Source organism: Chelonoidis abingdonii, chromosome 2 (genome assembly GCF_003597395.2).
Source record: "Chelonoidis abingdonii isolate Lonesome George chromosome 2, CheloAbing_2.0, whole genome shotgun sequence".
NCBI lineage: Eukaryota > Metazoa > Chordata > Testudines > Testudinidae > Chelonoidis > Chelonoidis abingdonii.
In genome coordinates, this window is record NC_133770.1 from 296,965,445 (window position 1) to 296,992,301 (window position 26,857).

General features: G+C 45.8%; 1 protein-coding gene across 4 annotated transcripts in view; it reads left to right on the forward strand.

Annotated features, from left to right (window-relative positions):
* Positions 1–23,338, forward strand: part of LOC116838821 (adhesion G protein-coupled receptor B1) — a 177,887-nt gene extending 154,549 nt beyond the window's left edge. For all 4 annotated transcript variants that reach the window (XM_032804392.2, XM_032804369.2, XM_075063294.1 and 1 more), the window contains 4 exons: positions 1,831–2,510; positions 3,647–3,682; positions 5,093–5,197; positions 20,425–23,338. In XM_032804392.2, coding sequence (XP_032660283.2) covers positions 1,831–2,510; positions 3,647–3,682; positions 5,093–5,197; positions 20,425–20,622 — 1,019 coding nt within the window. In that variant the 3' untranslated portion in view covers positions 20,623–23,338. The remainder of the gene's footprint in view (positions 1–1,830; positions 2,511–3,646; positions 3,683–5,092; positions 5,198–20,424) is intronic.
* Positions 23,339–26,857: the final 3,519 nt, after the last annotated feature.

The window sequence follows — 26,857 nt, forward strand, 5'->3', positions numbered from 1 at the left end:
CTTTATCATTATCAATTTGTCTATCACCCTTACTCTCATGGTATTAATTCCACAGTCTCTTTCTGTCTATACCTTATTCAGTGTCTCTCTCTTTCTCCTCTCTCTCACACTATATTTCTAGCGTGCTCTCTCCCGCTCTCTCTCCCCTTCCTTTCTGATGCTGAGGACCTGACTTTAAAAAAGGCAGGTGCAAAAATTGGTGCACTGGAGAGTGTGCCTGAGGTGCACATATGGTTGCCTCAGATGTGCACACAAGACAGGTATTTGCACATACAGCTGGCTAATTGGGCATGTGTTCACTGGTCATTCCCAGTTTGCGTGCACAATTGTGTGCTTTTCAGAATCAGATCCTGAAAATCAGTGCTGAGCCCTGGACAGGCTCCTCCACTGCAGGAGACTTCCTTGTGCTGCCGTAGAGTCTCTGGCTCCTGGATTGGGTCTCCTCAAGCAATGAGAGGGAGCCTTTTGGTTCAGGTGACTCCAGGACAGAAGACCCCTGATCTCCACCTCTGCTCACTAACCTGGCCTGGTTTTCTTTGCCAGCAGCCAGCTGTACAAGTCTTCAAACCCCAGCAGACAAGAAATGAAAAAATCCCAATTTGTTGTGTGCCACAGCCCAGAGACAGGACCTAAACACCACCCCTGGGGAAGCCAAAGCATGCAGGGAACTCCCATGCACAAAGCATGTCCCACATGCTTCCTTGAATACAAGCCACAGTGTAAAAAAATGCCCAACAACCCATTGGCTGTGGCGTTTGCTGAAAGGGCATTGTTAATAAAGCACTGATCCTGATACCTTAACAAGGATGAGCTGGCTCCGAGGCAACATGTGGCATTTTCACTTACAGCCAGTGGCAGAATTTGGCCCATGAATGAGGCCAAAGCAAAGTTATATCCTTGCGCTATTCTCTGTTAAGCCATAATGACTGAGACCGTCACCATGCAGCAGCTCTGACTTTCAAAGATGTTTTATGGTTGGTTTCTTTCTCCTGGCTTCGCTTTGATTTTGCCCTGCCTGCCCTGCACCCATTGGAGGTACCTACGCTTGTTCAGCACTCACCATGCCTGGCACAAGTTAGCAGTGAAACTGCAGCACCATGTTTTACCTGGCACCAGAAATCCACCTGTGCCAAATAGTACCTTGATCATAAGTGGTAATGTGCAAGGTCACAGCAAAGCCTCTGCTTTGTCTCCTCTCCTGTCCGCTGCATTGGTAAAAATGTGTAAAAAGAGCCTGGTTTTTTGTTCGGTTTTGGCTGGAATTGTTTCCCCTTTTCCATGCTGAAATGCTGGGTAAGTGACATTCAGCCCTGCCCACCCCAGAACCCTGTGACTTTATCCTCTGAAGACATCCAGGCTGATGTCATGAGCTTATTAACATTTCTGTTGCAGCTAGAACCAGCTGCGCAGCAAAGCAGATTTGAATGAGACAAGAAACAGCTGTGTTTGTGTCAGTGGATGATGCTCTCTGTGTGTGTCCTGTGTATATCTCCAAATTGGCATGATTGCCCCACCCTCAGATTAAGGTTCTCTCCTATTTGAATAACAAGCACTCATTTAGCTCCCTTTGGCTTCGAGGCAGGGGGGTGAGAACTTCAAAACCTGTGGTATAATTACCCCCACTTGTAAGCACTGGCTCACTCGCCAGTGTGGAGATGTCACAGGCATGGGTCTAGGAGCCAGAAGCATTGATCCGCCACTTAACCTCTGTCTGAGAGAGTGGAGGGAACATGCCAAGGGGGGTTGACTGTGGTGAGATGGTTGACATTGTATGTGGAGCTCAGGTGAGGTGAGTCTGAGGTGCTGAGGATGCTTCTCTGTTGCCCACAGTGCTGAATAAAGACATCACCACGTGCAGGACCTCAGCCATCACAGGCACGCTGAAGCGCCCATCACTGCAGGATGAGGAGAAGCTGAAGCTCCATCACCAGAAGGGGTCTTCGAACTTTAACAGTCTTCCAGCCAACGTCTCTAAGATGCACCTCCAGGGCTCCCCGCACTACCTGGGGGCCATCAACCTGAATGAGTTCAGCAACCACACGCTCACCCTGAAGAAGGAGAAGAACCAGCCGCCCAAGTCTATCTACATCTGTGATGGGGACATCTTCAAGAAGCTAGACTCTGAGCTCTCCCGGGCGCAGGAGCAGTCCCTGGATACCAGCTACGTCATCTTGCCCAGCAACAGTTCCTCCACCCTGCGGGCCAAGCCACCCAAGGACGATGGCAAATACAGCATCAACATAGACCAGATGCCCCAGACCCGGCTCATCCACCTCAGCATGGCAACCGACCCAGGCTTCATCGTCAAGAGCCCACCCAGGGAGCCCATGGCTATGACATGCACCGAGGTGCAGGGCTCCCCCATGCTACAGCAGCAGCAGCAGCAGCAGCAGAACATCTGCAGCGAGTCACAGATCCCCAACAGCCTGTGTGACCCGGGCGACTCAGGGAACTTGGGCATGGTGCCCAAGAGCGAGACAGTTTCCACCCTCTCCATGAGCTCCTTGGAGGTAAGCAGGCAACCTGTGGCCGCCTTCATCCATAAGAACATCCCAGTTGTCACATTGTTCATGCCACACTTTTCCTTCTATGTTGTTGCCTTCTCCCCTACAGTGGCCAATGCCAGATGTTCCAAGAGCAGAACCCTGCCTTGAATGCACCCAGCTGTGCAGTTTTAGTACCTCTTTCATTGTAGGTAGTTATGCTGCAGATGCCATCTCTTTTCCATATCAATGTCTAATCTGTTTTTGAAGCTTTCCCTCTCCCCTAGTTCCAGCACTGGGTATTTTGATCAAAGATTTTAGGATGGGAAGGAGCCAAAGAGTTTCTTAGCCCCCTTTTTTTTTAAATCCAGCAGACACAGGCTGCAAGGTTCTCCTTATCTCCCATCAGCCCTATGGAAACTGGATGTATTGACAGTATTCAGAGATTATTCATGAGGTTTTAGCCAGACCACTCCCATTCATTTTAATGGGAGGCACGTGGCTAAACCTCCTGGTTGGCTTTGATGATTTCAACCCTTCTGGGAAGAGACAGGTAAATACAGGTACAGGAAGTTACAGGAAAATTCCAGTGATTGCAGAGTTAAGCTCTATGTACGCAATTCTCCCTCACAGACAAGCCCTGCAACCCTATTGATGTCGGTAGCATTGCAGAGGGTATACGTGAGTGCTGGATTTCCCTTTTTTTTTTTTTCTACTGCTTCTTCTGACTGCTGTCCTTTGGCAGCACTTTTCATCTTATAACAATTCTCTTAAGTACAGAATTTCCACCCAGCCGGGTTCCGCCTTAGCAGACATTTAGTCCTTCTTGGTTCTTATACTTGGCCCCAGTTCTAACAGTCTTGTGGCATCTGTCTCCTTTGTCCCCTGTTATAGGATGTGGCTCTCAACCTCTCCTATGCGTCCTTCAGACTTTGGTCTGTGGTGCTCCCAGAGCTCACACAGGTTCTCTCCCCTGGGGCAGTGACCAAGGTTGCTTCTATCACTCCAGTTGTCTCCTTTGTATCAGAGCCAGAGCTGCATGGTGCAGGCAGAGCAGGGTGGGCAAGAAGGCAGGGGCTGTCTCTCTGTCTTTAGCCACTGTGCAGGGATGTGACCAATCCGTATCATCACTTACCAATCTTTCTTTCCCTTTTAATCTGCAGAGACGAAAATCCCGGTATGCAGAGCTAGATTTTGAGGTGAGCAGTTCCTCCTTTAAATTCTTTTATGGAGGGGTGAGATGAGGGAGAGGACCAGGCTCTGCTTTTCCCAGCAGGAACTCCCCTACTGCCTTCGCCAAAGAACCAGGGAAAGGGCTAGAAGCGGACAGGTGGCTCCAGCCAGCCTGGTTGAACAGGGAGGTTCACCCTGCATATCTAAACAAATGTGGGATTTACACTTATTTAATACGGCTTCATTTATTGAGCAGCAACTGCTGAGTAAATGTTTGTAAATGAGGATTTTAAGTCAGTTTGCACAAGGCCTGTAAACAATCTCATCTGTCAGTGAGATGCCAATAGAAAGCTGTACTACAATATACCAGGATCAGGAGTCTGGGCCACTTTCCAGCCAGTGTGAGAGGGGTCAGAGGTCCTGAATCTTAGGTCAGGTCTGCCCTACAAACTTATATTGGTACAGCTACATTGCTGAGCGGTGTGAAAATTCCACCCTCCTGAATGCCATAGTTATACCGACCTCACCCCGGAGTAGACAGTGTTATGTCGGCAGGAGAACTTCCTGTCTCTCACGGAGGTGGAGTAACTATGCCAACAGGAGATGCTCACCAGTGCAGCGCTATACGTGTAGAACTGCCCCCAGACATGAAATCTGCTCAGATGGTCCCTAGCATCCTGGCATGGGAGCTCCTCACAAGATTAAGGAGCCTCCCCATGCTCCTCAGAGTTGAGGAAGTATCCACATCTTCCAGATGGGGAAATCTGAGGCACAGAAGGCAGAAGCAGGTGCTTTAAAGAGGAAGCCAGGCTTCACACAGGAAATCTCTGGCAGAGCTGGGAAATGAACGCAGGTCTCCTGAGTCCTGTTGCAATGCAATGAAGCTGTCACTTTGAAGAGGAAGGATGGTTGGGTTGTGAAGGCATCAAACCATCCTTCCTCTTCAAAGCTACTGCTTCATTCCAAAATCAGCCATCACTCCTGGGACCGCATGGGGAAGAAGAGAGTTTGTTCGAAGCCTGGGCTCTGAGGTTTGCTCCAAAACTTAGGACCCTGGGCTCAGTCTGAAATAGGGACACTGTGTGGCTCCAAATTCTGAAACTCATGTGTTGGACTAGATTCGAACTCAGGCCTCACACTTCTTCAAAAGCTTTGCAACCCTTGGAGAGCTTTCAGGCTAAGATTCAGGTTTGTCACAAATCCTGTAACTAGCCAAGACTCAGCTAGTTTGGTGTAGGCTGGAATTTTCCTGCCTGTAATGAGATCTAGATTTCTGGTATCTAGGGCCAAGATCCTCAAAGGGATTTGGGCACCTAACTTGAACCTAGGTGCCCACTTTGGCAGTTTCCTAGTTGATGAGGGCAGTGTAGACTCTAATGCTATGAATCTTAAGGGGAGAAAGGTTTGCTGACCTATCGCCCACGTCTTTGCTTCAGAAAATCATGCACACGAGAAAGCGTCACCAGGACATGTTCCAGGACTTGAACAGGAAGCTGCATCATGCGGAAAAGGAGAAGGAGTCTCCAACAACGGAGAGCAAGGTCAGTCACTCACCCTTTGGAGCTGCTGGCTTCCCACTCCAAGAACCAGGATGAGCATGGAGATGGAGGAAAATATAGGGGCTCTTACCAGAACCCTGCACTTCAGTGTCCCTCCACTCTCAATATCTCTGTGCATGTGTTTGTGTGTGGGAGTGGGTGTAAAATCATAATGCTAGTGCACAGCCAGTGACATGTTCACTCTCCTCTAGCTCACATGGCAATAGCTTGTAGCGCTGATACAGACACTTCTGAACTCTATTCCTTGTGTCTTGTGAGACTGTGTGGTTCAGCTTGTGTCTGTGGTGTCCATCTTCTCTGCACCCAGTACATGGAAACTTTAACACGTTTACAGTGTGGACTGGGAAGCAGAGGGAGGGTGCAGTGGAGATGGGTTGTATCCCATTACCATCTATGGGAGCTGGTCTCAAATCCAAGGCAGGGGTGGAGATCATAAGTTGTGACGTTTGGACTGTCAGGGAGGTGGGATTTATGCTGTGGAGACAGCAGCGCCTTCAGATGGTCTGGGAAAGGAGACGGATGCTGCTGAAGGAGTCTGATCTCAGGACAGGGGTTCCATTAAAGGCACTTATGGCAGTGACCTGTTGTGTGGTGGCTTAGAATCACAGGGTTAGAAAGGACCGCAAGTGTTATCTAGTCTAACCCCCTGCCAAGATGCAGGATTTGTTGTGTCTAAACCAGGGATCGGCAACCTTGGGCACGCGGCCAGTCAGGGAAATCCACTGGCAGGCTGGGACAGTTTTTGTTTACCTGCAGCGTCCAAAAGTTTGTCCAATCGCAGCTCCCACTGGCCTTGGTTCACTGTTCCAGGCCAATGGGGGCTGTGGGAAGTGGTGGCCAGCACATCCCTCGGCCCACACTGTTTCCCACAGCCCCCATTGGCCTGGAACATCAAACCGCGGCCAGTGGGAGCTATGATCGACCGAACCTGAGGACACTGCAGGTAAACAAACCATCCCAGCCTGCCAGCAGGCCATGTGATGGCCCATGTGCCAAAGGTTGCCAATCCCTTGTCTAAACCATCCCAGACAGATGGCTAGCCAGCCTCCTTTTGGAAACCTCCAGTGAAAGAGCTTCCACACCCTCCCTAGGCATCTGTTCCACTGTCCTACTGTTCTCACAGTTAGGACATTTTTCTGAGCAACCTTCTAAGTGACCTTCAGTGGCAGGGAGTCGATGTTGTTGGAAGAATACAGGGGAAAGCCACGGAGGGGAAAATAATAGGATCTGGAAACAAGAAAGGCCTATAGACTGCTTCTGGCCCTGTGCAATTGTGTGCATTACACTGAATTATACTGTGGCTGTCAGCTCCAGCATATGTATCTATGTAAAGTTACAAGTCTGTGAGGTGGCCCCTGTAGGGACGTCCCCTCCAAGGAGTGAGTCCACCACAGGGAAGGTACATGTGGTTCTAGTATGGAGTGGGGGCATGCACTGTGGCCAAATCGGGTCCAGCATGAAAGAACCATAGTGGCAAAGAATTTTTGCTGCAGCAGTAAGGAACAGCAGGCTGGCCAAAGGGCCCTCTTTCTGTCTGAGCCCCTCCATGCCTGCTGGGCTGGAGCCAAATGGCTGGCAAGGAATTTGATCTAGTCCAGCACAGAGGGAAAATAAGTAGCAGCTGCAGAGTGGTGGGGGCAGCCTGGCTCAGGGCTGTTCTCTGTGAGACTCTTGGAGATTGCCCCAAGGTGGGGTTTCCCTCTGTTGGTTGGAATTTCACCCATCCATCTTCAAGAGAAGGCAGAGTTGGCATTCACGGCCACCTGTAGCATGGCCAAAAGGACTAGCCAGTGAGTAACTGCTGGAGCTTTTGTTAGGATTTAGTTAGACATCAGGCCAAGCCCCAAAGTTCAGAGTGTGATAGGGTGAGAGGTTTTGGCTTGGTCCATTATAAACACAGGGCCTAGATATAACACTCGGATCTGGGCTGGGATTGTGCAGTCGATGGTGTTGGGAGTCAGGGTTTTGCTCCATGCAATCCCTAGTTTTACTGTGCATTGTGGTTTACTGCAAGGGGTCTGCTTGTGGAGACTGGCTGTTCAGAATGACTAGGCTCTCAGGCTGGCAAACAGGTTCAGCTTATACCAGAACCAGCCCTATTTTTTGCCCAGACTCCAAATGGATCATCACTTGAGATGGACAGTCAGTACACCCTTCACTTGCTATGCGCCTTTGTATTTTCTGGGTTTGGCCCAGGACTGGGAGCAGAAGAGCCTAAATATTTCAAGAAAGCCTCTCCGTGTAACAGTCCTAGGCCAGCTTTACAAACTCAGGTTGTTCAGCTATTTCAGAGAAGTGTCTGAGATTATTTGGTAGCCTAATGTTAGGACACTTGGTTCCAGCTACCGCACCAAAGGGCTTTCGGATGGTAACAGCTTTCAGCAGGTGCTGGAGTTAAACTGAGGAGATGTATATTTTAAATATTCACACAGAGCAGCCTGATTCACTTTCTGGCTATGACCTTTCTCTCCTTAGGTGCATTAAATAAAGAGCCTTCTAAGCATTGGTATTCAGTGGTTAATAGTGAGGTTTGGTTATGCAAAGTCCTAAGCCAATAAGAAAAACTATTACTTCCCTCCTGCACCCCTTTCCTGTCATTCCCTTGCACTGGCTGCCATCTGACCTACAAGGTGGACCCCATAGAGAAGGCAACCTTTAGATGCCACGGATACGTTTCATTAACCCCCCCCCCCCCCCCCAATTCTTTTCTGTGTGTGTTTAGGTTATAAAACGGTGGAGTGTTTCTTCTGGTGGAAGTGATAAAACTAATGTTAGTGTAAGTCTGCCTTTCTGCTTTGCATCAGAGAGCCTTGTACACAAGTCTCAACCCCTGCCATGATGCATGACTCCAAACACATTCCCTCACCAACAGAAAACTCCTCAGCTTTTGGAAACAAACGAGATCATGAGCATCCTGGAATGCCTCGTAACCTCCATAGTACCATGGAGGAGAAGAGACAGCTAGTTGGTCTTCTTGCTCATCCACCTGCATTGCTAAAGCTTCAATTTCATTCTCCCTAAGCACCCCTCCACTTGATGGCTGTCTAGTCTTACCTTGACTATTTCCAGTAATGGCAATTTTCCAAACCCCCCCCAGGTAGCATGTTTCATTGCCCTAGCTGCTCTCCTAGTTATGAAGCTTCTCCTAATCCTTCCATGACTCCTCCCCGCACTCCCCCTCCCTCAGATCAGAAACTTGCAGCTGAAATTCAGGGCAAATATCTACTTGAGAGAAAACGCCTTTGATGAAGTCTAGAATTGGTGCTTGCTCTATTGTTTTGAATTCAAGTGACAGTCCCCCTTCTATTCCATTGAGCCACTTCTTATCTGTCTGAAAATGATTAGCCCGTCATTGCATCTGGCTAGATTCTCTCAAATGAACCATTTTGCAACCGCTATCAGATCTGCAGAAAGGGCTGGGAGGAACTGGCTTTGGGTCTCACAGGGGAGCTTGTGAAGGTGTCCCAGGAATGCAGCCATCACAAGTGGTTACTGTTTATAAGTTGTTCATATTTGATATTAAAACACCCTTCTCCAAATACCTTCAGAAAAGAGCTACAATTGAGCAACAGGAATCCTCTGCATTTCATGGGATACTTTTTCCTAGGTATCCTTAAAGCAATTTGAACTCTTTAATCCTTCAACACAGCTTTGATAAATTTATGAATGGGTTTCTATGATGAAGATGTCCATGATAGCAGTGGACTAGACATGACAACTTAGGAGCTCTCTCCCAGGATGGTGTTCCTATGAGAAGGTAAGTATTATTGCTAAACTCTTCTCACAGATGAGGAAGTTTGTCGCTTGGGGTGACTTGGAATAGGACTTGAGAGTCCTGACTGCTTGTATCCTCTTCTGACTGTTAGACACAGTTTCTCAGATACAAATAAAGGGCCAATCCATTTATACTTTATGAGAATATTGTCCAATAAATCACATGCCACAATCATGATCTACTAAAGTGTCAGCATTCTTATGCCCTGAATTCTGTGGGCTCACAAGGTTATTAACGCTCAGATGTAAAGAGACGGAGAGGGAAATTGTGTTATTTATTGTTATTATCAATTATTTTCTGATTGGACTCATGGATCAGGCCCCCATTGTGGTAGGTGCTGTGTGAACACAGGCCAGAAAGACAGTCCCTGCCCCAAGTTTCTTACAATCTCAGAATAAGACAAGAGACAACGGATGGATCCAGATAGACTGACGGGGGTGTAGAAGGAAACTGGGTGACAGCATTGGTCATCATGATCAGCAGTGGTCTCAGACCACTGTTGGGTTTCCCCTGGGACCTCTGCCACTCAGTTCCCCAAGGACTCAGTTCAACTCCAGTCTCGTCACGTAGGTTCCTTTATTTGGCACACAGCAAAGCTCAGACTCAAGCTTAGAGGGGGTGGGTATAGGGTGCACCACACATCCATGGTACACAGCAAAACTTTACATTATGTACATGTGTAGTAACTCTAGTACATGCATTTTTAATTCTGGATTTCATTGTGCTTCGTGATTGGCTTGGTTCTGTTCAGGAAGCTGTACTGCACGCTCTGTCCGTGTGCTGTTCTTGTAGAACCTGATCTGTACAGTTCAGCGTTATCGTCTCCATTTTCCCTAGCACCAGGGCATTTCTACTGATCACAGCTAGCACAGATACCCTGACACCAGCATCCTGTTAACCTTCCATGCACCTTCCCAGTCATGCCAGCTAAGAAATGAGGTCTGACTAATGTCCAGTTACTTATGCCCAGCCTGTCTTGCACACACCAGCAGCCTAGCCATAGTCAGGTTTTTGTAGGTGTCATGGCAAAGCAGACTTTTAAGGAGGGATTTGAAGGAGGAGGATGAAATACTCACTTTAGCCGTGATTTCAGCAGGGTTCTGAATCTTTTCAGCACATCAGCAGGCCCTGGGGCACAAAGGCCCAGGCCTTCAAAGGTGTTTAGGGTCCTAATTCCTATCGATTCCACTGATACCTGTGAGGATCTCGGCCCAGTGCTTTCAGTGAGTTGTCCCATGGATACTTAAGTAGGTGCCTACAGCTGGGCATGTATCTGAAAACCCTGCTGAATTTGAGCCCTGGAACCTGAGTCGAAGACCATTGAAATCAGTGTATTCCCATTGTATTCAAAGGGCTGAAGATCAGGTTCCTAATGAACATTGGTGTTAATGAGATTTGGTGCCAGAGGCTCTGCTGCGGGATGGGGAGGAGCAAGGGAATAGCTCCTGAAATGGAGAATGTATCTGAAACCTGAAGACAAGGTGGGTGGGGTAATATCTTTTACTGGACCCACTTCTGTTGGTGAGAGAGACAAGCTGTCGCACTTCTTCAAATGTGGGCCAGATAATCTAACCCTATGTAGTCAGGATAGGAAAGTCCAGTTTGTAGTAGCAGTGTTAGCAGCAATTATTTCTATGCCTCCCACGGAGCACTGTAATACTAAATTCATCCAGTGTCTCAGAGACCAATTAAATTGCCTAGTTCAAGACCAGTGTGGGATCGTCCCCTGCAGTATATTATCTATGTACCTCTTCATCTGTTTTTTTCAGTGTATGAAAATCTGCCCAGCCAGTGCTGTGGGCACATGTCCAGCAGTTTACGATAGAAATTACATTACCCAATAGGACTAATTTTCAAAACATAAGGACAACGCTCTCCAAACTCCATCTGTATTTCAAGCAAGGCTCTCTCATTTCTTCTGCCCAAGTACTGCAGCTAAAATAAATGGGTCTTACACGTCTGGGCTCCGATGAACCAATCAGGGACGTAAATTTCACTGCCAAAGAGATGATAACGTATACTACCAGAGGGCTCTTAAATCTAGCAGACAAAAACATAACAAGACGTCGTGACTGGAATTTGAAGTCAGCAAAGTTCAAGTTGAAGTAAGGATCCAGATTTTTAACACAGAGAGTAATTAACTCTTGGAACAGCTTGCCAAGGGATGTGGTAAATTCACCCTCTCCTGGAGTCTTCAATCAAGATTGAACATTTGCTAAAAGATCCAGAAGTTATTGGGCTAGATGCAGGAATGCCTGGATGAGGTTCTCTGGCATGTGTTATCCAGGAAGTCAGACTAGATGACCATAATGGCCCTTCTGGCCTTCAAATCTATTAATCTCATCTCCAAGAAGCATCTGGCTTTAATCCGTTCATGAGTAAACTGGGGAGAATTTTAGCTCCGGGCCCTGAGAGGATGCTGCCTGTCATGCTAGAAGTGTGGAAGGGTGTTCTGTGAAGTAATCAGGACCGAACTCTGTTAAAGATTCATAAGTTGCAACCAAGAGAGCACAGGTCACAGAGCGAAGGTGTAATATGCTCCGTGCGAGCAAAGGGAAGTGGTGGCAGCCTCCCGAGCAAACACAAACAATTAAAAGCACTCTTGGCCACTGCTGCCATCTGGGCATCCAACCGGCCCTCGACTTGCAAAAAAATGGGTACATTCTCTCAACAGAGGCAGCCGATATCACCTTCCCCCAATTGCGTCAGTCTTCCCCTTCCAATCTGGGTGAAGACTCAGCCAGCTTGCCTTCACTCCCAGCCAAGGGGATCCTACAGTGTCCCTCTAGGGCAATTTAAAATCACTTTGTGCTGCTCTGGCTGTACCATGCTGGGGGTTGGTTTATTGCTGGCTCAGAAGATCAAGTTCCACCTACTGAATAGCCAGCGTCACTTTGCATCCCTCCCATTGGGTCATTCTTTGTCTGATACAAATTGTTGCCCAGATTCTATCTGCTAAAAAAAACCCCCAAGTTAAGCCGCTGGAAACCTTGTTGCTAATGCATTTTTCTATTCAAATGCTAATTAGTGCCTGATGATTACAGGCTATGGGCCAGACAGACAACATCCCCTCCCCTAAGCTCTGTCTCTCTCCAGCCAAGAGCTGTGAAAGTTAAAGCAGGGATGGTAGAAAGCCATGTGGAGCCACTTTGTAAGCTGCTTCTCCTAGTAAATTAGTCAGAGGTTCTAAGGCTTTTCCTGGGTGTTGTCAGAAACCGACACACTCTGCAAGAGCATAGTATAAAAGATGAGCCTTTGCAGGCTTCAAGGTAAGCGTCTCCTTTGCTTGTACTGTGCTCAGCACCTGCTTTGAAAGCGATGAAAGTGCTTCTCCTGCAGTACCTCTCCCTGGGCGTTCTTTGATCTGGCACCATTGGCAGAGTTTGAGTCACACAACAGTTCTCTCTCTAAGTGTCTAGTTTTGCAGCTCGTTCTTTACTTTTGTTGAGACCAGCAAATGCGATTCCAAAATGAGCTGTGTAAAATTCTGTGGATTCCTTGGGCAAGGGGTTCTTGCACACCTTTCATTTTAGCTCTCAAGGGGTGTGAGCCCCCCTAGGCCTTTGTTCAAATCCAAAACTCCAACCAAGTCCAATGTTCAAAGGGCCAGTCTGTCATAAAGTCTAAACTCGCCACGTTTCCTGCCAGAGCCAGAAATGGGCTGAAAGTCAGTTAGGCTATGTCTACACAGCGTTTTGGAGCCTGCAGAAGCAAGCCTCCAAGCCTGGGTCGACAGGACTGAGCTAACAGGACTCGCTTTACTGCACTAAAAATAGCTGTATAGACAGTGTATTGACGTGGAGTTCAGACTGGAGCTCAGGCTATGAAGCCTAGCCCAGGTCAAGCAAAACTGCAAAGCACTGTCTACATAGCGATTTTCAGAACGCTGGCTCAAGCTCCACTGGTAACCTGAGTCTGTCAGCCCGGACTGGGAGGCTCGCTTCTGCAGGCACCAAAACGCTGTATAAATATATATTCAGAGGCCCCGGACCTAGCCCAGCATTCATCCTCAGGCTTATCCCAAAACCTGGCCTCCTCTTGCCCCAATTTCTGGCCTTTCGCTCATCCCAATATCCAACCCCAAGCTCACCTCAAAACCCAGCCCTACTCTCATTCTGAAGCCTGGTCTGGCTCTTGGAGACATATATGTACTGCTTGTGAACAGTTTTATGTTTGTAACTATGATGGGGCATGACTCACCACTGCGGCATCTCTTGCTGGCTGTCCCGGGAATTGGCTCTGCTAGCCAGTGCGCCCTCTTCTGGTGATGTCTCACCACCATCACTTCTGCTCTTGGACCCTTGTCGTCCTAAGGACCACGGCATCCTCTTCAGGACACAGCCCTCCGGCTGTGCCACACTCTGTGCTCCCCCTTTCCGGGGGAATGTACCGCAGTCCGATGCTCCAGCCACTTTCTCAGTGGCGAGTGCAGGTGAGAGGGGGACGTGCCCCACCCCACACTACTCCAGGTCCTGGTGCAGGGACCCTGTAGATGGCAGCCATGGGCTGCATCCCCTCCATCCTCTCCATACCTTTCCCTTGGCTGCTTCCGCGCAGACCTAGCACCTTCTCTGCCCTTGTCTCAGGGCTTCAGCATGCCAGTCTTAGCAGTCAGCCAGCAGCTCAGTCTCACTCCCCTGATCCTGCCCAGCACTGCTCTTTCCAAGGGGCTAGCTTTCCTCCTCCTTCTGCAAGGCAGCCGGTTCTCCCTCCTTGAGCTCCAGGAAGCAACTGGAGCTGCTCTGCACTGCAGCTCTTTTTATATGGGCCTGCCAGGCCCTGATTGGCTGTTCCCTTGAGCCCTTCTCTGAGTGAATGCCTCTTGCGCAGACTCCCTAAGGCTCTACTAACCCTTTAGAGCCCAGTGTGGGGCAGGCACTGCATGAAAGATAAAACTTCTGAAACCAAGCATAAAAGCTTTGCCCAGCTCTAGCCTTGACCCCCAGCAGGTCCCCGACAGAGGGTGTTCTTAAGTAGAGCTGAGTGAAAAATTGAGTTTTTTGATTCAGTGGCCAAACCAGAAAAACTGGGGGAGGGGGAAAGAATTTGCTTCAGATTGAATGAAAAATTTTGTTAAACCCAAAATGAGTTTTTATGTATTTATTTTTCATTTTGCTTATTTTGGGAAAGGGGGGGTATCCTTTTTTGTTTGGCTGCTTTTGCAAATAATCTAGCAAAATTTTGAAATGAAATATCATTATGAAACCAAAAGTTGAACTATGTAGCTTAGAAAGTGTTGAAACAAAATGTTTTGTGTTAATTTTGCCTCTTGTTGGCCAAAACTATTCACTGAATTTGACCCAAATTCACAAGTGGTTTTGGTTAACCTGAATCTGTGTATTATGACAAGTGAATAATTCATCTGAAAAATTTCAGCTGTTCCTGAGATGGCTATGCCCTGGCCTCTTGTGGTCTTCTCCAAACATGGCTTGATCCAGCCACTTTGCAACCAGTTCCTCCTGCTCAGTCACCAGGAGACTGTACCAGTTTCACTGGTGCTTTCATTGACATATCCCAGAGTGGAAGGAAGAAATGATTGTAAATCATATCTCTAGGCTGCAAGGGGCAAGGATCTGGATGTGGGAATCTTGTTATGGACAAGGTTGAGGAGCTCTGCTTTGTGTCTCTATATCCTCTGCTAGAAATGTGGCTCTCAGCTACAGGTTTGCATTATCAGAAATGTACCATATGGTTCCAAGGCTCATCAAAGGCTCTTCTGGAGAAACTCCCCTCTTTCCCTTCTGCCCACTGCCAGCCTGAGCTTTCAAAAGCCTTTTCAGATCTTCCCAAAGAACATATTGTTGTAGGTAATTAGTAGTCCGGGCCATGTGTCCGCCTGGCATATCCGAGTGCATGTCAGAGCTAATTCACTCATTTGCTGGCTACCTTTTTTTTGTTAGCTGGCTTGGTAGCTGGAGACGTTGCCTCAGGGTGGGAAAATTGAGCCATAACAGAGTGCACAGTTGTGGGCTGAACATACAGAGCTACAAGGCCGGTCTCTGGGTCAAATTTGGAAAATAGAGAATCTGCTTCTAGGAACCCAGTTCTAATCATTGTGAGTCCCTCAGCAGGGGTCCCCCACTCCCAGGCAGGACATCCCTGTGGCATTTATATGTGTAACGCTCTCTGCACTTTTTAAAGGCTTTGATAAAACAATAATTAGCAACAGTTAAAAGGAAAATTAGAGTGTCTTTTACAGGGAACGCTACATAAAGTGTAATAATTGCTACAATAAATTCTGTTATGAAAATTGCAGAGAACCTTAATTAATTCAGTCATTAAATATCTCTAAGCTGTCCAGTGTCCCATATACCATCCATCAGCAACCCCGCACCTCACATAGCTCATCTACTACCCACCATCCTGTATACTTTCCATCAGCTACCCTGATACTCATATACCATCCCTGGACTGTCATCAACAACAGACCTTATCATGCACTTTACATGGTTTTCAAAAGTTCGGGGCTTACCCCCTGCCCAGGTTCCCAACCTATCATACAGCAGGTGCTTTTTTAAAGAGAAGAAGCTGAGTTGTCGAGTAGGTGGAGCAAAGGTGCAGTAGCCCAGAGTATTCTGGATACTAATTCTGGCTGAGCCATTGACTTCCTGTGTAACATTGGGGCACGTAACCTGGATCCAAATATTTTCAGTTGAAGTCAAGGGGGGGCCTTCAAGTGATCAGCACTTAAACTCAGGCCCAGGGTGTCTGAAATTGGGTGCCCATGAAACTGAAGCCCCCGAAATTGAGAGGCACACTGGAAAATATGAGCCTTGCACTGTTAGTGCTTCAGTCAAATACAGCTGTGCAACATAGTGAAAACCAGACAGCTTCCTGGGAACAGGTGCGGCATCACCAAGCTATGCAGGTAGATGAAATACTAATCAAAACAATGAGGAGAGGGTTCCCATTGCTTCGTCAGAGTCCTGGCTCCTTATTGCTGATGTTCCTCTTAGTGCTGGCACATCGGGATTTGCTGCTTGGTATTCTAGACTCCCTTTCCTTCCTTAACGATGAGCCTGTGTGATGGGCCAGGTGCATCAATGCTGCCTACGTTTCTTTGGTTGTGCACAGTCTCCCCAGCCTGGGGATCTGGGCTGCAGTGACCGTGGTAGGTTATATTACATGCAGCTGAAGAGGAAGCAGCAGTAGAACTGGTTGGAAAATGGATTTTCTGTCCCATGAAACATTTTGAGAGTTTGAAAAATATTTCATCCCAGGCTGGGACAAACACCCAACACTTTAAATTGTTTGATGAAAAAAAATATGTAAAAAACTGTTTCGGGTCAGTTGACCCATTTTGTTTCTCTAAAGTTGAAACATTCAGCTTTGATGTCAACCCTTTTTATATTTTAATAAGAAATAAAGTAAATTTGGAAATGAAAATTAATTTAAGAAAAAAATTGAAAGGCTTTGATTCAAAAGGATTCAATTGCTTTCCAACAAATTTTCATTGAAATCGAAACAATTTCACAAAAAATATTCAGCTGTGTCAAACAGCTGAAGTCATTGGGAGCTATTGGGTACTCAGCACTTTTGACAATCAAGCCACTTATTGAGGTGCCAAAATATGATCTTAGGAGCCTACCATTGGGCACCCATTTTTAAATAACCTGACCTATCATCGTTCATTTATATGGTATTTTTCATGCCCAAGCTATAGACCAGCTCATTGATAAACTCTGTGTGACATATAGGAATCATTTCAGCTATCACTGAAATGTCTTCCCTTCCGGAATGGAAAGTAGTAGTTGTTTTAAGAGCCAACAGCAACACAACAGTTTAGGGCAGAAAATAATTTCTAGGACACGTCATGAAAGACAAACTTGCATGCAAACTCATCTGTGTATTGCCATTTGTGCTGGGGAGGTTTCACAAAGTGGGCACGGACTGAGACGTACCAAGGAAGATCAGAGCGGCAAAGGGCTGCAGTCTTTGTTGGACATTTCTGCAGAGCAAGGCCCCAGAATTGAAGGGGCCAAGGAGAATATATTCTGGCTGGATTTTCAAAGCCACCTAATGGATCCAGAGAGGCCCCAGTGGAGCATCCAAATCTCTGACAAAGCATTGACAACCTTAACCTGTATTCTCAGCCCAGAAGAGCTCCCTCAAGGACAGAATGGATGCACATGGGAGAAGCTTGAGCTGCTGCTGTGCTGTCTCTTGAGTGGTTAGAGCATATCATTCTCTGCGGCTATCAATTAACCCCCATTCATGAGCTCTGAAATCATCACCCCCACCCAGTTAATCCAGCCATTTTAAGATTAGTAACTAAAATGGAAGCCCTCAGCAAATGAGTGAGACTTTAAACAAAGCAAAGGGAATCTTGGCCCCACTGAAGTCAGTGGGATTTTACCATTGACTCCACTAGGGCCAGCACATCACCCACTGGTCTCTACTTCCACCAGACCAGCCGAGATGTTGGGGGAGACAAGAGAGTTGAGGCATCAGTACATTTGTTCCCCTCCCAGAGGTTACAGAGGCACAGGTAGACACTGCAAAGATCTGCGGCCTTCCTCCTGCCACACTCACACCAAGTGTCATGCCAGCGTTGGGCCGCTCTGTGAAAGAAATCCGCTCAGCCAAGCTGTCACCAGCCAGGAGAGGATACATGTTTTTATCTCCTAGGAGCAACAAGCCCATGGAATGTGTCAGGCCAGAGTAATGATTCCATCTGTTTGAATGATAGGTAGTGCAGCCCCTCTTCACTTGCAGTTTCTCTTTATGCAGCTTCCTGGCTCTCCCTGAGGTCTTAGACCTGAGGCCAGCGCCACAGCAGTTTGCAGGAGGATCACACAATTCTCTCCTCAGGTTTTTCTTTGCTGTGGATTGGTGGGACTTTCATTCTGCTCAGAAACTCCGTTAAGACATTACCATACTAAGTAGAAGTGGCCATCTTATGTAAGAAGCTAAATGGTCCCAGGGACACAGAGACTCAATTTTAATCATTTCCACATGGAGGTGAGGTGAAAAAGGGCACTGGAACTAAGCACTGATCCCCACTGGTCTTTTTGCGAAGAGCAAGGGATGTTTGAGCCCCAGCGTCTGGGCCACTAGTCAACTCAGCAATGTGTGTTCAGTCTACCAAGATCCAGTTGGAGATGATATTCTTCTGCACTGTGCATATCAAACTGTTGTGCAGCATGGCCCACCTCAGAGGCAGCTGTGTCAGTGACAGGAGCTGTTCTCCTTATATTTAGTGTATTTGAATGTTTTTTATGTGATTTGGGGTGGAGCTGACATGCAGGCAGGCTGGCTACCTCTGTCTGGCCACACAAACAGAACAGGAAAGGCAAGCTTCCCCTGGCTGCTCCTCTCCCTGGCTTCTGAAAACCACACTTTAAATGCTGGCTTGCGTCATCTGTTCAGATGACTTGGCTGGGTCTCAGGGTAGTTCCCAGTTCTTCATATCCCTAGAACAAATGGGGCTGATCTGTCCAAGAGTAAATTTTGAATGGAAATTAGAAGAAGGATTCTAACCACTAGAGCAGGGGTAAGCAATTTATGGCACGTGTGCTGAAGGCGGCACGTGAGCTGATTTTCAGTGACACTCACACTGCCCGGGTCCTGGCCACCAATCCGGGGGCTCTGTATTTTAATTTAATTTTAAATGAAGCATTTTAAACATTTTAAAAACCTTATTTACTTTACATACAACAATAGTTTAGTTATATATTATAGACTTATAGAAAGAGACTTTCTAAAAACGTTAAAATGTATTACCGGCACACGAAACCTTAAATTAGAGTGAATAAATGAAGACTTGGCACATCACTTCTGAAAGGTTGCCGACCGCTGCACTAGAGGAGTGGGGTTCTAGAACAGCCTCCCAGTAGGAGCAGTGGGAGCAAGAAACCTAACTAGTTGGAAGATCCAGCTTGCTAGGTTAACTAAGGGGGTTATCTGACAATAGCAATAGCAGGGGACTGGACTCACTTCCCCAGAAGGTCCCTGGCAATCTTAAATTTGAAAGTGTCTTGATAGTCATGGTAGAGTGAGGAGTAGACCCCATGGCAGGTGGCTAGCTTAGATAGGCAGACAGAGCTCTAAGCTTTTGATTTGTGGCTCTCCCCACAACATCACGCATAGGAAGAACACTAAAACACCACAGTTCAGTGTGTGGATGTGATTCTTCCAGTCAATACCTCTGAATAACGGCACAAGGACTATAGGGTGGATCTGGGTGCATCTGACCTGCATGTACATCTTCTTGCCTTCTCCCCATTTTTCTTCCTCCTCATAACCTGAATCATCTTTTCTTTTTGTCCATGTCTTCCAGACCAAACCCTTTTCCGTGGCAAGTGGTTTGCAGAGAATTTCATACTGCTATTGTGTCTTGGAGAACCCATTTTATTCTAATGTTTGGGTGCTTTGTAGGGCTGATAAAGTGTGAAAAGCATCTCTTTAAAAAGGGAAAGGGGCAGGGAAGCTTTATGGAATGCTAATTGAAAATATTATCTATGCATGTGTTTTCATTCAAATGAGAACACACCACAGATTATGAAACCCCTGGCAACCGCTATAAAATATACTACAGTATTGCACAATATGTTTGCAGAAAATTCAAAATGCCATTCATGGGTTGATTGCAGTGGTGTCACACTGGCGTAAAGTTGCACGTACATAGTAGTGGATCAAGCCCCAAAAGCACCATGTGGAGTCAGTGGGAAAACTACTATTGATTTCAGTTTTGCAGAATTGAGCCTTTAATCATGACAGGTATCATCAGTAAAAGAAGCAATTACATTGGTGAGATTTTTATTGGATGTGGATTTAGTTCTAGATATATAGAGATGTACTGTGGCCTTTTAAATAAAGCTGGTGAAAAAAATGATTTTTATGCAAAAATTTCTATGAAAAATAAAATTAAATAATTTTCATCTAAATTTTCCATGGAAATGTTTGAATTTTTTTTTAATGGAAATTCAAATACTGAAAATATTCATCTGAAAACTGAAATATTTCGGTGTTCAGTATTTTGTGGAAAAACTGACATTTTCCGTGGCAAGCAGCCATTTTGCACAAAACAAACCCTTGTTTATTTGAAAAACTAATTTTCTTTCCAGAAAGAATTGTGATAGAAAATCTTCACCTAGCCCTACCTTTAAAAAAGACAGAAGAAATCTACAAAAAGAACAGAAGTACTTGTGGCACCTTAGAGACTAACAAATTTATTTCAGCATGAGCTTTCGTAAGCTACAGCTCACTTCTTCGGATGCATAGAAGAAGTGAGCTGTAGCTCAGGAAACTCATGCTGAAATAAATTTGTTAGTCTCTAACGTGCCACAAGTACTCCTGTTCTTTTTGCGGATACAGACTAACACGGCTGCTACTCTGAAAGAAGAAATCTTGTGTGTGAAGGGTAGTGTTTTCAGGACTGGCAGTAACTTTCTTTTTTTCCTCTTTCTCTGTCTTTCTTCCCTTTGCTTTGCAGCAAGAAAAACAGCAGACACCAAACAAGAGACCCTGGGAAGGAATCAGGAAGGTCCACTCGCCACCATCATGGGTTAAAAAGGACATGGAACCTTTATCACAGTCTCCCTTAGAACTAAAAACTGTAGAGTGGGAGAAAACAGGTGCCACCATCCCTCTGGTGGGACAAGACATTATTGACCTTCAGACGGAGGTCTGAGCAGAAAGGAAAAAAGGGACTTTTTTTCTGGAAAAGCAAACAAAACAAACAAAATTTTAAAAGATGATTAAATTCAATTGAAACCGAGTGAGGAAGAGTGTTTGGTTTCTTTTGAAACCTTTGGTAAAAAGAAGTAACTTTTGTATTGTTCTCAGCAGAGAAGGGGGAATATTACTTTATAGAACTTAGTAGCAGTAGGTACAGAACAACGCGATCTTCTCTGGGGAGGCCCAAAGAGGACATGAGCCTGTAAACGTAAAAGAAGGGGGAATGGGTGGGGAGGGTGGGGAACAAAATCAACACGACACTTTAGTGGCGAGAGGATGACGAGGAGCCATCGCCAGTATGTTGAGTCTTCCTGCTCTGGAACTGGGAGCAACGAAAGGAACCTGGGAGCAAATATGGCAGCAGAAAGGCCAAGAGGATTGGAGTTGTCTTGGGGGGAACAAGGAGCAGGGATTAATTCAGCCAAAACCCAGCCAGGATGCTGGCTGGCCAAAGGCTCCAGGGGAAAGCTCAGTGATGGCTGGTTTATGATGTCCCATTGCATGGCGGTGGGAGTGAGAGAGACATGTCCTGATCACTTCTGTCTCCCCTGGCCCAGCTTTTCGGAGAAAAAGGGAACTGGAGTTACCAAGCTGTTGCATCCTGTGATCAAGAAGACCACTGCACTCCAATCTGAAAAATTAGGTTCTCAGCCATGGATCTACACAAGCCAGCTCAGAGGATGCTATTGGGGAGAGGCCAGATATAATGGTTGCAGCATATGGCTAGCAAGAGTGGCGTGGTGGGTATTTCCCCCAGTCCCTCTGCAGAGGACTTCCTGAACTCTCTGAAGTGTGGGATGTGCAGAATGGGAAGAGACCTTCTCTTAAGTCAACAACAAACCCATTCATCTCGTCTCCAGATAGAGACGTTAAAAAAACAATAAAAAGAATGTAGATCATTTCATTGACTGTTAAAAACAAAGAGATAAACTCAATGCGAACCTTGCGTAAAGGTTCACATGGCCTCATTGTCTTTTCCTTTTTTTGTTTTGTTTTGTTTTGTTTTGAGATTCATCTTATTTCCAGCCACCTCCCCTGGAAGCCACAGTGACCTGTTTATGCACCTGAAGACGTTCAGTATACGGAGAATATTGCCGTAGGACATTGAGACAAACTGATAAATGAGTAACATACACTTGGAAAAAAATCTATTTTTTCTTCTTCTTTTCTTTTCTTCAATAAAAACAGAACTTGAAACCCGAGATCTTTTCTTTCTTTGGCTCTTGTCATTTCAAATATCTTTCTGTAGCTTGGTTCCATGCACGTGTGGGGCAAGGATGTCACTTTCCAAACGTTGAGTGGGGAGTCCCCTGTGGAAAGATTGGGATGGTGAGGAACACTCAGGCACTCGTGTGCAATAGGTTGGAATGTTTTGTTTTATTGTATTCAGGTCACTGGCTGGTTGTTCTCCTTACACTCCACCCTGTCTTCACCACTTCACAGAGCTGGGACACAGCTTTCTGGTGCTAGTGGAAGAAAAGGAAATAGGTAGAGCTGGACACAAAATGGGGACATTTTTCCATCAAAAATTGTGCATCAATGTTTTTTTCATGAAAAATTTTCCTCAATTTTTTCATGAAAAAAGTTCATTAGTATTTTTACACACAAAAAAGTCAAATGGTTTTTGCACAAAACATTTTTGTCCCTCCAGAAAGTTGTCCACTTTTTTTCATCTGAACATTTTAAACAAAATAATTTCCATCAGCATTTTTCCATGATCAAATGTTGTTTTTTTTATGAAAGATTTTAATCAGAAGTCCTCACGTAACATCATTTTCATCAATTCTTTTTCACCAAATTTGTTTCACCAAAAATTTTCATCTCACTTTTGATCAATTTCCACCAACTCTAGAAATGGCTATTGCTGAGCACCTAATTGTGAAACATCACATTGAGCCAAAACAGAAGCTAATCTAGATCAGGGTTTGATTTATGTGTGTGTGTGTGTGTGTGTGTTTCTTTTTTTAGGAAAAAGCTAAAGACGGGAACAAAATTTAAAACAATCAATGAAATCAAATTGTGCTCCCCCCGCCGACAGCGGTTGCTTGATATGCAAGCATTTTTAAAATTTAATTTCAGGCCACACGGTTTAGTTTTTTTAAAGTATAATGGCATTTATCTTGTCATTAGCTGTATAATATTAAAAATAAAATAAAATTTTAAAAAAATTAGAAAATCCAAATAGTAAAAAAAAATTACTTATAAAAACTGTGATGTAATTGTCAGATTTTAGATTATTCTATGAAACAGGAAAGCACAAAGGCCTCTCATAAATGCCAGGTTGTAGAATATTGTCATTATTATAATTACACATAATGATTTTAGCATACAAATATCTTTCTACTGTGTTTTAATTCTTTTTTCCCCTTCGCTACCCAACCAATCTCCCCTCCCTCCTCTTCCAAACCTTTCCCACCTGCTCCTTTCATCCCAGCCAAGCTGCAGGACATTAACAGTGTTATGTAATTACAGAGATAAATGTTTGTTTAATAACTGTTGATATTCTACTTTTTCTGCTGAGTTTCTCTGGTTAATACTGTTTTCTCCTCACCCTTCTCTGCCCCTCCCATTTTCACCTCCCTTATTTCTGTGTTCGTCAGTTTTTTCTGTACAGTTTTCAGAGCACAAATAAATGTGTCTTATTTCTAATAAAAAACGTATAAATTCTAGTCATGTCTTCTTCTTAAAGGCCTGCTTCCACATCTTGTACCAAGGACATCTGGCAGATGAGGGTTAGGCATGTATTGGTGGCCAGCAGAGAGTTGCAAGGATAAATCCTGCTGTTCTTTCACAGGCAAAACCCCAGCTGGGTTTCCAATGTAGTTTAGAATTGTGGAATTTCACCTGTAGACAGTAAGGGCCAAAGAGTTTGCTTTGCTCAACCAATTTAACCACCTCTAGCACCTACCCTCTGTGGGACAGTGTCCCATGTTCTCCCACTGATGACTTCTTCCTAAATATCTTGCAATGTGTTGCCTCAACCATGTCACCTAGGAATCAAAGCCACTGCCCAGTTGCTATTACCATTAAGAACATTATCCTATTGTTTAGCTTGAACTTTTCCTTCCTTAACTTCCAGCCATTGCGCCTTGTCCTACCATCTTCCAAGACATTGGAAATTTCCATTTTTTCATGCTGAGCGTATGGTCCCCTCAAAGGTCTTTATGAGGTAAGGTCACATCAATCCAGCTGGAGTTAGCATGTGGCACAATGATACTGGCCATTGATAACATCAGTATTCCAATAGCACCGGTATTGGCAGATTGTTTTAAGAGTGCCAGGATAATGGTCCCAAGGTGGCTCAAGTGTGAGACTGTCCATGCTTAAAGGTATAAAGACTGCGGCTTAATGCTGATTTCTTTCTTATTGCCGCAGCCCTGCCACTGAACCGCTGTCTGTCTAGTCACTGAAGGGGCAGAACTGAACAAACGTGGAGAGTGTCCCATCCGCCACTTGAAGGAGAGTAGTTGCCATGCAGGGACCCAACTATGATGGCTAAAGTTAGGGAAGAGGATAAGGACACCAACCCACCCGAGGCAAAAATGGACAGGCTTATTAAGACCCAGCTTGACAAAGTCTTGGTCGGGATGATATAGTTGGTGTTGGTCCTGCTTTGAGCAGGGGGTTGGACTAGATGATCTCCTGAGGTCTCTTCCAACCTTGATATTCTATGATTCTATGATTTAATTCCTTAAGTTTTGGGGATTCTCTTCCAATGGGAAAACTTGCTCTTTTCCCTCTGAGTCCATGGTCCGAAGGTGACTGACAGAGTTTAGGTTTGGAGATAGGTTGACAGGTGGGTCAGGAGCTTGGGAGCAGCCAAGCTGGAACAAGTCTGAATCAAAGCCCTAGAGATGTGTGATGCTGTATCCATCCTATGTGACAAATGCTAATAGCTAATGACAAATGCTAATAATGTTGGCTGGCTGTTTGGGGGCCTGCACGGGATGAACTGGGGTCTCAGACCAGTTCTTAGTGCCACTTTCCACCTTCAATTCCCTCCACAAACAAACCAAAGCCGACACTAGCCCTTCTCCATTAACACTAATTATCCCATTCACAGGCATTCTCATCACAAAGGGTGAATAGGCCATGGAGACTAAAACTGTCTCTCATGCCTACAGATGCCCTCCAGCACAATGTTGAGGCATATTAGAACCATGAAGAAACCTTCCACTGAAGCCAGCTGTACTGTATTGATTTTGTAGATCGAAGACATCTTTCTTGATAGCTACTGGGACACACTTGATAGAAATCCCAACTAAACAGAGGGCCCTATTGTGCTAGGAATGTACAAACCCATCAGAAGAGGCTGATCTTGCCCCAGCGATTGTATAATCTAAACAAAGAGAAGGTGGGAAAGGGAAACATAGGCAGTCTTGCCTGAGGTACAGAGGAGAGCTTGGAAGAGACTGCAGATCTCCTGAGGCCTTATTTAGTGCCCTGTCCACTAGGACATGCCACCTCCCACTAAGGTGGTGAATGAAGGAACATACACTGCCACTCTGGCCAAATGATCCTAAATACTGCCACGAAATTTCAGAAGATCTACCACAGGTTCTTACTCCAAAGAGGTATTGGAAACAGTTCTTCGGGTCCTGCGAAATCATGTGGTCCACATTACTCACTGGAAGTGGGTAGGGAGACCACAGCCTGAGTTGTAGTAAAGACTAAGCTCTGACTTTTTGTCTGGTTAGCTGTTGTGGCAAATTCAGGACAATTAGCTACCAGGAGAGGGGTAGTAATTGGTCCCGGAAGGCTTAGCCCTGGAGGAATAAGGTTCAGCTGGGACAGGGGTTATCAGGGAACTAATTAGGTTCAGCTGGCCCCAATTGCTGGAGACCTTTTTAAATCCTCCCTGGCAGGGAAGCAAGGGGGGGGAGGAAGAGAGAAGCAGAGTAGCTGCCAGCAAGTAGGGGCAGCTGAACTCTGAGACTCTTCTTGCAAGGCAGATTGCATTCTCCCCAGAAGGAGAGGAAACTAGAGCAAGGGGCTGGCTGAGAAGGGATCAGCCAGACCCTGTGAGATTGGGAAGGGTTTTTTTTCTTTTATTTTGCCCAAGCCTGTGTCTCCGAGGCTAAGAAGGACTGAGCTAACAAAAGGAGAGGCAGGTACTTTGCCACACTGTGCAGTGTTTCAGGGGCAACAGTGCTCTTTCTGGAGCGATTGTGGGGAGGGTGGCAGGTAAGTATGAGAGCGCTGCAAGGCCTGAGTCTTGGAAGTGGCCGGCCACTAATGAAGTGGAGGCCAAATAAGGATCATTAGCTGAAGGTCAGTTTCCTAGCTTTGATTAAAGCCTAGGCTGATGGCAAGGTTAACCACGATGGGGACAAAATGCTAGGGAATTCTCTACCTCAGCCTCTCTACTTCAGAGACTCTGCCATGGACGGGCAGGAGTGTATGCTGCAGCTTGGTGTGTGAGTGTCAGGTTAAGTGAGGAAGAGATGGGGGAAATGTACATACTGAAGGGACCAGGAGAAGCTCTAATTTACACTTGTGCATTTGCGCCAGGGATTTTACTGCCCATCTCTTTCTGTCTTCTGCAAATTCCTCTATGCAATTTGCTGTATAGCGGAGATGGGGCGAGTTCCAATCACAGTTATTTCTGAGTGGAGGAGGCTGGGAGTGTTTCTCACTGCCCCTTGTCCCCCTAAAAGAAAGAGGGGATGGACGAGCATTTTCCATTTGTGGGAGTTTTCTATTGCTCTCCAGTCAAACAGAGAAAAAGCAAATTACTTGTGAAATAAGCACTCAAATGTGGGGCCAGGCACTCATGTGCGCACACTTTAGACTAACACGGGTTCTAGAAAACACCTTAAACTCGAATATGTCTTCCTAAAATTGAGAAGAACCTCAATTCTAAGGGAGGTACAGTGTCCAGGTAATGCCCAGTTAAGACAGACCATCTTTGCACTGACTTTCATAATTGGCTGGCCACATAAATGATCAGTCAAGAACACAGTATCCTGTTAGAAAGGAAACTCTGGGAAATCTCTCATTGCCGGACAAGAGCAGACGTATTGGCTCCATTTGGAATAATGTCTTTGTTTTGCTATCAGAGGAAAACTTTGTAAGCTTAAACTGCAAATGACGGGCAGAAGGGCTAAACCCAGCATCACCATGACAGGGGTATCCAGGGCTTGGTAAAACTGGGCAGTAGTCATGGAAAAAAGCAATACCAAAGAAAT